This window comes from Symphodus melops (assembly GCF_947650265.1).
Source record: "Symphodus melops genome assembly, chromosome: 19".
NCBI lineage: Eukaryota > Metazoa > Chordata > Actinopteri > Labriformes > Labridae > Symphodus > Symphodus melops.
In genome coordinates, this window is record NC_136709.1 from 22,161,108 (window position 1) to 22,173,607 (window position 12,500).

Genomic DNA, 12,500 nt, shown 5'->3' on the forward strand with positions numbered 1-12,500 from the left:
AGCACATGCAGAGCTGGCTAAACACTGAAGCTACAGTGTCTATATGCAGAGCTGGCTAAACACTGAAGCTACAGTGTCCAGCACATGCAGAGCTGGCTAAACACTGAAGCTACAGTGTCCAGCACATGCAGAGCTGGCTAAACACTGAAGCTACAGTGTCCACCACATGCAGAGCTGTGTGAGAGGAGGGGGGGAGACAGCTCTCTGTGCTGATTAGAGTTTAGACTGCAGTACTCATTTTAAACACTAGGGGGCAGAGTGACCGACTGCTCCTTTAAAAACAAACGAGAGTTCGAGAGTCTTACCGATGCAGGAAGTACCGTCAGCCGCCAGCTCGAATCCTTCGTCACAGTTACACATGAAGGAGCCGTAAGTGTTGAAGCAGCCGTGACTGCACGGTTCATCTTCACACTCGTCCACATCTGCAGACACACACACACACACACACACACACACACACACACACACACACACACACACACACACACACACACACACACACACACACACACACACACACACACACACACACACACACACACACACACACACACACACACACACACACACACACACACACACACACACACACACACACACACACACACACACACACACACACACACACACACACACATGTTTTAGTTCAAACTTATCTGTACCAAGGACTGTATGAAGAATGGACAGCATAACACCTGACCTCCAGTGAAGCCAAAAGATTTAGAGCTCCCCTGCTGACATAAGCTCCGCCTCCTCTGTGTTACATTTCTATCAAACCTGGTTTTGTCATGATAGCCTGTGTAGCTGTGACATGCAGCGTCACTGGATCAGAGCATTGACTATTTAATAAGACACATCCTAGCAGCAGATAAAACAAGCATGACTCAGCAGTTTTTAAGGCAGTCTCCACAGAGTCTGTCTGTGTGTCCGTCAGCCATGCGTACCTTGACAGGTCCTGCTGTCTGGGTTGAGGATGAAGCCGGGGTTACAGGAGCATGAATAAGAGCCCGGCACGTTGGCGCACAGCTGTTGGCAGTAACCATAGCGACATTCATCAATATCTGAAAAAAAGAGACAAAAACAATTCCTTGAATAATTCATTGACCCAATTTAAAGATTGATCCAATGTTACATCCTGTAATGATTGATTATTTTAATGATTCGAGCATGTGATTCTTTTGCAACCAAAGTTTCACTTTTAAATGTCAGAGCTTCTTTGAATGCACCATGATGTAAACTGGAGTTGATTTGTCTTCATGGTTTCCTGTCTTTTGTTTGTTTACACATTAAGTTGCACTCTGTTGTTTCTGCACCCTCCTCCCTCTGAGACATAAAATAAATGTAATCTAATTTAAAGGTCTCATATTCTTCTCCATGTTCTAACAGGTGTCTCTAGTCTGTCTACAAACAAATGATGAGACAAGTCCATCCTCTCCGTCTTCTGCCTGCTCCACCTCTCAGAAAATGTGTGCTCAAACAGGCTGTTTGGAGATGTTCCCTTCATGACATCACAAAGGGCAGCGGGTGTCAGAGTTACATGCCGCTGGAGCTCACTCACCCTGACACTGTCCCCCGATGAGCCAGTATCCCTCGGTGCAGGAACAGGTGTATCCACCTGCTGTGTTGATGCAGACCTGCGTCGGGTTACAGTGATGAGAGTTCGTCTCACATTCATCGATGTCTGAAACACAGAACGGGGACAGGAAGTGATGTGTGTGCACGTCTGTGAGGTGTCGTCATGTGATGCTACATCAGGAGCACCCGGGCGCGTTGCTCCACCCAGGCTGTGGGCGGAGCTCAGGAGGTGATCCGCCCTCTCACAGCGCTTTGACACTGCACGTCACATTCACTCATTCACACACTGAAAGTACACACACACACACACACACACACACACACACACACACACACACACACACACACACACACACACACACACACACACACACACACACACACACACACACACACACACACACACACACACACACACACACACACACACACACACACACACACACACACACACACACACACACACACACACACACACACACACACACACACACACACACACACACACACACACACACACACACACACACACACACACACACACACACACACACACACACACACACACACACACACACACACACACACACACACACACACACACACACACACACACACACACACAATCTTTCCATCAATGGCACAAGAGTGGTGATTCTGTGCAACATAAAATGAAGAGGCAATCAAATTGAAAAAGAGTGTAAACCTACAGAAGAAGGAAAAAAGCTCTAAACCTCTAAGAACTTTTTATTAAAATCAGTGTTTTTAATTTCTGGACTTCGGGATGTCAGACTGACATATTTACATTCTTATTTTATTAAAACATCCAAGTGTGATTGTAGCGACTCGACCTGATGACACTAGTCTAACGTTGATTTTGATTCAACAGCTCTTTAATTTCCTGATGAAAACACAGAGAGGCCTGATGATCAAATATCCGGAGGCAGAGAGGACGAGAGGATTGTTTTTGGCTGGCTTTAAAGTCAGACCTAAGAAATGTAAACACAAGCACTGAAGGAAGGACGTGTGCCATGAATCCAGTCTGTGTAAATGTGTCAGTTTACATGAAGTCAACTTTATTTCCCTGCGTATAGAGGAGCCATAAAGTCGTGCGTACAGATGAGCCGTAAAGTCGTGCGTATAGAGGAGCCATAAAGTCGTGCGTACAGATGAGCCGTAAAGTCGTGCGTACAGATGAGCCGTAAAGTCGTGCGTACAGATGAGTTGTAAAGTCGTGCGTACAGATGAGCCGTAAAGTCGTGCGTATAGAGGAGCCATAAAGTCGTGCGTACAGATGAGCCGTAAAGTCGTGCGTACAGATGAGCCGTAAAGTCGTGCGTATAGAGGAGCCATAAAGTCGTGCGTACAGATGAGCCATAAAGTCGTGCGTACAGATGAGCCGTAAAGTCGTGCGTACAGATGAGTTGTAAAGTCGTGCGTACAGATGAGCCGTAAAGTCGTGCGTACAGATGAGTTGTAAAGTCGTGCGTACAGATGAGTTGTAAAGTCGTGCGTACAGATGAGTTGTAAAGTCGTGCGTACAGATGAGCCGTAAAGTCGTGCGTACAGATGAGTTGTAAAGTCGTGCGTACAGATGAGCCGTAAAGTCGTGCGTACAGATGAGTTGTAAAGTCGTGCGTACAGATGAGCCGTAAAGTCGTGCGTATAGAGGAGCCATAAAGTCGTGCGTACAGATGAGCCGTAAAGTCGTGCGTACAGATGAGCCGTAAAGTCGTGCGTACAGATGAGTTGTAAAGTCGTGCGTACAGATGAGCCGTAAAGTCGTGCGTATAGAGGAGCCATAAAGTCGTGCGTACAGATGAGCCGTAAAGTCGTGCGTACAGATGAGCCGTAAAGTCGTGCGTATAGAGGAGCCATAAAGTCGTGCGTACAGATGAGCCATAAAGTCGTGCGTACAGATGAGCCGTAAAGTCGTGCGTACAGATGAGTTGTAAAGTCGTGCGTACAGATGAGCCGTAAAGTCGTGCGTACAGATGAGTTGTAAAGTCGTGCGTACAGATGAGTTGTAAAGTCGTGCGTACAGATGAGTTGTAAAGTCGTGCGTACAGATGAGCCGTAAAGTCGTGCGTACAGATGAGTTGTAAAGTCGTGCGTACAGATGAGCCGTAAAGTCGTGCGTACAGATGAGTTGTAAAGTCGTGCGTACAGATGAGCCGTAAAGTCGTGCGTATAGAGGAGCCATAAAGTCGTGCGTACAGATGAGCCATAAAGTCGTGCGTACAGATGAGCCGTAAAGTCGTGCGTACAGATGAGCTGTAAAGTCGTGCGTACAGATGAGCCGTAAAGTCGTGCGTACAGATGAGCCGTAAAGTCGTGCGTACAGATGAGCTGTAAAGTCGTGCGTACAGATGAGTTGTAAAGTCGTGCGTACAGATGAGCCGTAAAGTCGTGCGTACAGATGAGCCGTAAAGTCGTGCGTACAGATGAGTTGTAAAGTCGTGCGTACAGATGAGTTGTAAAGTCGTGCGTATAGATGAGCCGTAAAGTCGTGCGTACAGATGAGCCGTAAAGTCGTGCGTACAGATGAGTTGTAAAGTCGTGCGTACAGATGAGTTGTAAAGTCGTGCGTATAGATGAGCCGTAAAGTCGTGCGTACAGATGAGTTGTAAAGTCGTGCGTACAGATGAGTTGTAAAGTCGTGCGTACAGATGAGTTGTAAAGTCGTGCGTACAGATGAGTTGTAAAGTCGTGCGTACAGATGAGTTGTAAAGTCGTGCGTATAGATGAGCCGTAAAGTCGTGCGTACAGATGAGTTGTAAAGTCTTGCGTATAGATGAGTTGTAAAGTCTTGCGTATAGATGAGTTGTAAAGTCTTGCGTATAGATGAGTTGTAAAGTCGTGCGTATAGATGAGTTGTAAAGTCGTGCGTATAGATGAGCCGTAAAGTCGTGCGTATAGATGAGTTGTAAAGTCGTGCGTATAGATGAGTTGTAAAGTCGTGCGTACAGATGAGTTGTAAAGTCGTGCGTACAGATGAGTTGTAAAGTCTTGCGTACAGATGAGTTGTAAAGTCTTGCGTATAGATGAGCTGTAAAGTCGTGCGTACAGATGAGTTGTAAAGTCTTGCGTATAGATGAGTTGTAAAGTCGTGCGTATAGATGAGTTGTAAAGTCGTGCGTATAGATGAGTTGTAAAGTCGTGCGTACAGATGAGTTGTAAAGTCGTGCGTATAGATGAGCCGTAAAGTCGTGCGTATAGATGAGTTGTAAAGTCGTGCGTATAGATGAGCCGTAAAGTCGTGCGTATAGATGAGTTGTAAAGTCGTGCGTATAGATGAGCCGTAAAGTCGTGCGTATAGATGAGCCGTAAAGTCGTGCGTACAGATGAGCTGTAAAGTCGTGCGTACAGATGAGTTGTAAAGTCGTGCGTACAGATGAGCTGTAAAGTCGTGCGTATAGATGAGTTGTAAAGTCGTGCGTACAGATGAGTTGTAAAGTCGTGCGTATAGATGAGTTGTAAAGTCGTGCGTATAGATGAGTTGTAAAGTCGTGCGTACAGATGAGTTGTAAAGTCGTGCGTATAGATGAGCCGTAAAGTCGTGCGTATAGATGAGCCGTAAAGTCGTGCGTACAGATGAGTTGTAAAGTCGTGCGTACAGATGAGCCGTAAAGTCGTGCGTATAGATAAACCGTAAAGTCGTGCGTATAGATGAGTTGTAAAGTCGTGCGTATAGATGAGTTGTAAAGTCGTGCGTATAGATGAGCCGTAAAGTCGTGCGTATAGATGAGTTGTAAAGTCGTGCGTATAGATGAGTTGTAAAGTCATGCGTATAGATGAGTTGTAAAGTCGTGCGTACAGATGAGCCGTAAAGTCGTGCGTATAGATAAACCGTAAAGTCGTGCGTATAGATGAGTTGTAAAGTCGTGCGTATAGATGAGTTGTAAAGTCGTGCGTACAGATGAGCCGTAAAGTCGTGCGTACAGATGAGCCGTAAAGTCGTGCGTACAGATGAGCCGTAAAGTGGTGCGTACAGATGAGTTGTAAAGTCGTGCGTATAGATAAACCGTAAAGTCGTGCGTATAGATGAGTTGTAAAGTCGTGCGTACAGATGAGTTGTAAAGTCGTGCGTATCGTGTGGATAAAAGCTCCACACTGATCACTAATCTTCAACTGAGCCGATCTTTTCATGGTTGCATGCCTTGCTCAAAAGCAAATCTTCCCTGCAGGCTCTGAGATGTAACAGATGACTTCTCTGTTTCTCCAACGCTCAGTTTTCATCGGCCCAACATTAACGCTCACATTTCAACAGCACTTTATTGTTTATACAGTGGATTAAAGATCTGAATTCCTCGGCCGCCCTGGGAGCTGCTCTCACCCTTCATCAGAAAGGCCACATTTCCTTATGAGGACGTGATGCCTCTGTTTGTGGTTCTCAGACCGTGAAGTCACCGACCTGCGGGGGGAAGTGGGTGTGGCCTCTCTGTTTGCTCAGGCAGTTTTGATAAGCGATAACGTCTGTCAGTAGGGCCGCCGGCCTTTGTGCCAACTTGGACCAGTGGACCTTCAGGGGGGGGGGGGGTCCCGGGTGATCGGACCCCGGCCAACAGCTACATGGCCTCTGCACCTGCACTCAGTTAGCATCTGCAGCCCATGTGTGGCGACACACAGTTACGCTTCTTATGAAGGCGGCTGGGACGCCACCAGCTAATGTGATTGGTTTAAAATGTCAGGATCATCCAGAGAGGCTTCAAACCCCGTACACACACACACACACACACACACACACACACACACACACACACACACACACACACACACACACACACACACACACACACACACACACACACACACACACACACACACACACACACACACACACACACACACACACACACACACACACACACACACACACACACACACACACACACACACACACACACACACACACACACACACACACACACACACACACACACACACACACACACACACACACACACACACACACACACACACACACACACACACACACGCGAAAACATGAAACCTGCAGAGACGAGCAGAAATGAAGAACGACGGGAAAAACACGACGGAAAGCTGAACTCTGAAAACACGAGTCACTGATTGGACCTCCAACACGACGGACTTCCTGTTTATATGACAGTGTGTTCAAGCTACGTTCACATTAAAATGGCTCCTCCAGAGTGTGGAGATGAATCTGCTCCCTCTTTCATCCTCTGATCCAATCACAGCTGTTTGTCTTTGTGTTTTGATAAGAACAATGACGGCCGCTGGGTCGGGGCTTCAGATTTGTTGGAGTGGACAGTCGTGATTGAGTCGACCTGTCGCTGACCTCTGGACACATCTGAAACAGGCTACATCAGGACTTCCTGCTTCAGCGGCCGTCAGCAGCAAGACACCTCTGACCACGACCTTCCTTTCCATCCATCGCATTGTTTAGCACTCAACCAACCAGATCATCAAAGAGCATGGAGCTGGTGTCAGGAGGCGTCTCCTCAGCATGTCAGAGGAGAGCAGGAGAATGCTCTCCACAATGACTCCTCAAGTCAAACACCAGAGGATGATAATCCTCAAACTACAACAAAAAACTGAACTTCTGATTCTGAAAGCTGCTTCCATGCCTTCAGATTTCCACCTGAGAGCTGTTCTATTGTTCTGAGTGCTGCTGTGATGAAGGAAAGTTTCACTTCAAGACAAAGCTGTGTTTGTTGCAGGATTAGACAGGAAGTTGCAGTCTGTGTAATTTCTGCTCTCTACATCAATCAACAGCCCATTACATCACCACACACACACACACACACACACACACACACACACTCAGGGAGCAGTCTCAGGGTGTGAGCAGTCGTTACAATCGGCCTGCCTGTTCTCCAGGACGGCTCGGGCACCGATCTGGTAACAAATGACCTCATGTTTGGCACTCTGATGGCGTCGTTTACCCAAACAAGGTTGCGAGCTGATTCCCTCACAGACCTTCTCGGCTAAGAAGAGAAACAGTCCGTATTTGTGCATGAGCTAAAGCATTCCATAGAGGGAGAAAACGGCACTATATGTGTGCATTTTCCACTCATTACCCAACCAGAGAAAAACTCCGAAAATGGAGTTTAAGGAGGCCGTCTTTGGACCGTCCTGGCTGGATGCTCTCGGGTAATTACATATTTTGCACAGCTGGAGGGGGGGGGACATTAGACGTGTATTTTTTATCTGACAGCTGGGATCTTTTGTGGTTGTGAAATCCAACAGAATCAAGCAGAGATTTCCTCACCGAGAGGAGTTGCAGCTCTCTGCAGACAAACGGTGCGCGGAGAAACTGGAAACATGTGTCCCTGCGAGCTGATAGATTCATGTTTTCCCTCGCAGTCCAACCACAAGTTTTAACGACAAACACAGAATCTCTGGCCACCATCGCCTCGTGTAACCTCGTCTATGATTTCACACTGACATCTGATAAACAGCAGGAGGTGGCAAGATGTCTTCTTTCTTTTCTGCAGAGCTTTTTATTAAAGACTAAGCAGGAAACTGCAAACAGCTGCAGACAGGAACAGATAGCATCCAACTGAGCAACGCTTCATCCAGGTCATTCTGTGGTTATTTCATTTCAAGCGTGCTCCCTCGAGCCGAGACCAGCACACAAATAAACCCTCCACGAGATGTACAGACTCCACGCCTGCAGGCTTGGAGCTGATTCATTAGCATACCAGCGTTTAATCAGAGTGTGCACGACACTTTGATCTTTCTTCTTCGTCAGGCTTCACTTCAACAAAATGGAGCAACTTGAAATAATTGTGCAGAAAGCTCCCTGCATGCTGTCACGTTAGCTTCTGCTCCTCCTTTGAGCAGAATCAGCCCCCTGCAGAACCTCTGCAGAACCTCTGCAGAACCTCTGCAGAACCTCTGCACCTGGCGGAAGGATGGACGCAGATATGTGCTGCAGCTCAGCATCACACCGGACCAGGTTTGACTTTCTGAAAGCTCTGGAATAAAAAGTGATGCCTCTGTATGAGCTCCAAAACTAAATGAAACAATCAGCCAGATTTCTAAAGAACCCGAAGGACTGCACCAGCGGACCACATGTGTCCGCCGTTTGTGCAGAACAGATTCCCAGTGAGGGTCGAGGTCGGAGTCCAGCATGTCGAGGACGGACTCAGCAGAGGGTGAACACATGAAACACTTTGTCCACAGGGGGCGCCACACAGCCTGACACAGGTATCTGAACATCTTTAGCACCTGAACAAAGCTCTGCTGTCTTTCACACATTTATATTCATTCAGTATCGGGGTCCCAGTCTCTGAATTAACATGGCCTTACTGAAGCACAGCCAGTGGACACGCCCCCTGACGGCATGCAAGTTTGCATATTGTAAACCCTGCGAGCTTGAAACCATGTGAGGAGGTCTAATCGATCGTCTGTTACACATAAAACTTCTGACTATCCGACCTGGAGCTGCAGAAATGGACCTGACGGAGGGGACACGCTGACCTCTGAGGACAAACGGACAGTAAAGCAAAGGACTGAAAACATTTCATAAAGGAGAGCTGCAGATTTAAAAGGTCCTGGAGCAGAGACTCATGTCCTATAAATCACAGCGTGGAGATGTGAAATTTACTCCAGTGCACTTCTTGCAGCTTCTTCCTTCACCACATGCCAGTTGATTTGATTTATTCCGTGACGTTTATCTGACTGCAGGAGGAACTCCGAACCTCACCAGTAAAACTTTTACACAACAATCTCTGTCCGCTTTTAAAAACGAGCCGTGTACATTTTCCCGGTTTGGACCACGTGGTCTTGGCTCTTTGACACGTTTCAGATGTCGATGTGTTTGTTATCAAGTCTCTTCAAAGAGAATTCTTCTGTTTCTCTCAGATGGTTTCACTTACTGTGTGTTCGAGGTCCAAAGACGTCAAACTACCAAATGTTTTCAGCAGCACAGAAAAGGTGAGGAAAGAGCTGAACTCTGCTTTCGACTTCTCTCCTTCTAAACGAGCTCCAGTAATCATCTTCATTTATAATAACATGAGAGCAAGAGTCACTGCTCAATCAGTCAGCCAATCAGAGAGCTGCTCTCTTCCTGTGTGATCATGAAGGAAACCTGCTGTGTTGAAGCTTCTCTGACAACAATGCAGCAGCCAGTATGTCCTCCTTCTAACTTTAGATTCTGCTCCTGAATGCTCTGGATCTGATTGGACCAGAGAAGGTAGGCGGGGCTTTGAAGGCCGTTTTGGACGCCCCTGGGTTTGCCAGATATGAGAGCAGTTATCAGGTGAACAGGTGTTGCAGCGATGGAAGCGGGCAGTGGAACTGCTTCAGATAGAAGTGATTGTACCCGAGCTAAAAAGCCTCTGCATGTTTCTAATAAGCTCCAGCAGCAGAAAGCTGCTCAAACTAGGATCAATGTTGGAGATGAAACATGGAGAGAGGTTAGAACGCAGAAAGCTTTACAGACCCATGCAGAGCTGGCTAAACACTGAAGCTACAGTGTCCACCACATGCAGAGCTGGCTAAACACTGAAGCTACAGTGTCCACCACATGCAGAGCTGGCTAAACACTGAAGCTACAGTGTCCACCACATGCAGAGCTGGCTAAACACTGAAGCTACAGTGTCCACCACATGCAGAGCTGGCTAAACACTGAAGCTACAGTGTCCACCACATGCAGAGCTGGCTAAACACTGAAGCTACAGTGTCCACCACATGGAGAGCTGGCTAAACACTGAAGCTACAGTGTCCACCACATGCAGAGCTGGCTAAACACTGAAGCTACAGTGTCCACCACATGCAGAGCTGGCTAAACACTGAAGCTACAGTGTCCACCACATGCAGAGCTGGCTAAACACTGAAGCTACAGTGTCCACCACATGCAGAGCTGGCTAAACACTGAAGCTACAGTGTCCACCACATGCAGAGCTGGCTAAACACTGAAGCTACAGTGTCCACCACATGCAGAGCTGGCTAAACACTGAAGCTACAGTGTCCACCACATGCAGAGCTGTGTGAGAGCAGGGGGGGAGACAGCTCTCTGTGCTGATTAGAGTTTAGACTGCAGTACTCATTTTAAACACTAGGGGCGGAGCTACAGACTGCTCCTTTAATGCCTTTGCTGCTGAAAGCAGACAATTAACACCAAAGGACCAGCAGGTTGCAGAAAGTTATAAAGTATGCCACAATAAGACGTGTGCCACAACTTCCGTAAAAGTGAAAGCAAAGAGATGACCAACAACAACAACAACAAGTTGTGAAAGTTAAAATAATCTGTGAATGAAATGATGACAGGTTGGTCCCTCCTTCACAGCTTCAAACACTGAGGGGCCGTCTGCAGAAAGCAACTCACCATTACAGGTGCCATCCTCTGCTAGAGTGTATCCCAGGATGCACGGTGCTGTGCTCCTCACACGGGGGTAACTGGGCTCCACAGATCTGGGAACAGCTGGGACGAAGGTGTTAGGGAATCCCACGGACGGTTCCTGGTAGACGGGGTCGGGGGTCTCCGGTCTGAACTGCTGGTTCACCTGGGGCTGGTTGTACAAACTCCAGGGGATGCACTGGTAGCCCCCGTTCTGGTTAACACAGCGCATGTCTCCTCTGCAGGGGGCTTCCAGGGTCCTGCACTCGTCCACATCTGGAATACAGAGTGACTGATAAGAGAACATCTGTGAGATGTGCTGATGGTCTCGACGCCTGCAGGTCTGTGCAGCACGTTTAGTCACTGACATGAGGCTCACTAAAGCAACACTCACCTATGCAATGTCTCCCTGTGCGGTCAAACGCAAAGCCCTCAGAGCAGGTCTGAGGAGAGACAGTCAGATAAGAAGACAGGTACAGGTGTCAGTGTGCCTCCATGTGCTCACAGGTGATATTAAGATGAATCATCAACAGGTAAAACTTCATGTTTTTTTAAGTTTCCAATGCAAAGAGCAGAAGTTAAAATGTGTTTTCCTTCTGGACAGAAGGTGACATGTATGTGCAGACTATGATGGCGTCATCTTTGAACGCACGCTCTCCTGAGAGGTAAGGTGTACGTTTACCTGTCCGTGTCCGGGCTGGATACAATGAAACATTAAGAGCAGCGCTGCAAACATCCTGCAGAGAGGAGAGCTCGTGTTAGGATCCCCGACACTTCCTGTTCCACATTCATTCAAAGCGAAGTGAGAAAATAAAGATACTGACCTTACAGAGGAGCGAGACGTGAAGCCACGTCTTTCAGGAAGCATGTTTTCACGAAAAGGAAAGATTCAGACAACCCGTAAACTCTCCCCAGATCCCCGGTCCACTCCCCAGAAGGGCTCTCACCGCCCCCCGACTATGCGCCTTTACGCGAACTCCGACTGCAGCTTTTCATCAAGTCTGCTCGAGCTCCGGTACGTGGACCAAGTGTTCTCGAACCGGACTGTCCCGTTTCTACCCCTCTCTCTGTCCGATCTACAGCAGTATTAAGCAATGCAAATGTGTCTGGCCCCCTCAGAGCTCCTTCCCCACAGCTGGATTCAATCACAGAGAGCCAGCCCCCTCCGGTCAGAGCGCGCGGAGCTCCCTCCGACAGGCGGCTCCTCCTGCTGCTACTGGGGGGCAAAGAGACAGAAAACAGACACAGTGAGGGTCTGTTTTCTGTGGATACAAACTGCACCCCCCCCCTCCTCTCCCCACGCAGGACTGCTCCCCTCTCAGCTTCACGTTTCTGCACATCTGGCGCGCTCAACGCAACCTCCCCACGCTGTAGTAGCAACATCTGGATTGTACGGAGGAGTGTGAGGGCCAAATGTGAGAAATTTAAGAGTTCAACATTTGACTCCCAGGACTGTGATTCAGGCCTGTTTGTGTTTAAGGTTTGCTCACACAGGCTCCTGTAGCACTAAGGAAGAGATGTCCATGCGCGCGGGCCTGCACGTGAAGGAGCGTGTGTGTGTGTGCGTGTGTGTGCGGGGGGATCGATGCCTTGCTCA

At 48.0% G+C, this 12,500-nt stretch overlaps 1 protein-coding gene across 1 annotated transcript in view; it reads right to left on the bottom strand.

Moving 5' to 3' along the window:
- Positions 1-12,344, bottom strand: part of fbln5 (fibulin 5) — a 16,478-nt gene extending 4,134 nt beyond the window's left edge. The window contains exons 1-7 of the mRNA XM_079369230.1: positions 11,728-12,344; positions 11,586-11,640; positions 11,298-11,346; positions 10,892-11,179; positions 1,559-1,681; positions 945-1,061; positions 306-422 (exon numbers count right to left, since the gene is read on the bottom strand). Coding sequence (XP_079225356.1) covers positions 306-422; positions 945-1,061; positions 1,559-1,681; positions 10,892-11,179; positions 11,298-11,346; positions 11,586-11,640; positions 11,728-11,771 — 793 coding nt within the window. The 5' untranslated portion in view covers positions 11,772-12,344. The remainder of the gene's footprint in view (positions 1-305; positions 423-944; positions 1,062-1,558; positions 1,682-10,891; positions 11,180-11,297; positions 11,347-11,585; positions 11,641-11,727) is intronic.
- Between the last annotated feature and the right edge of the window lie 156 nt (positions 12,345-12,500).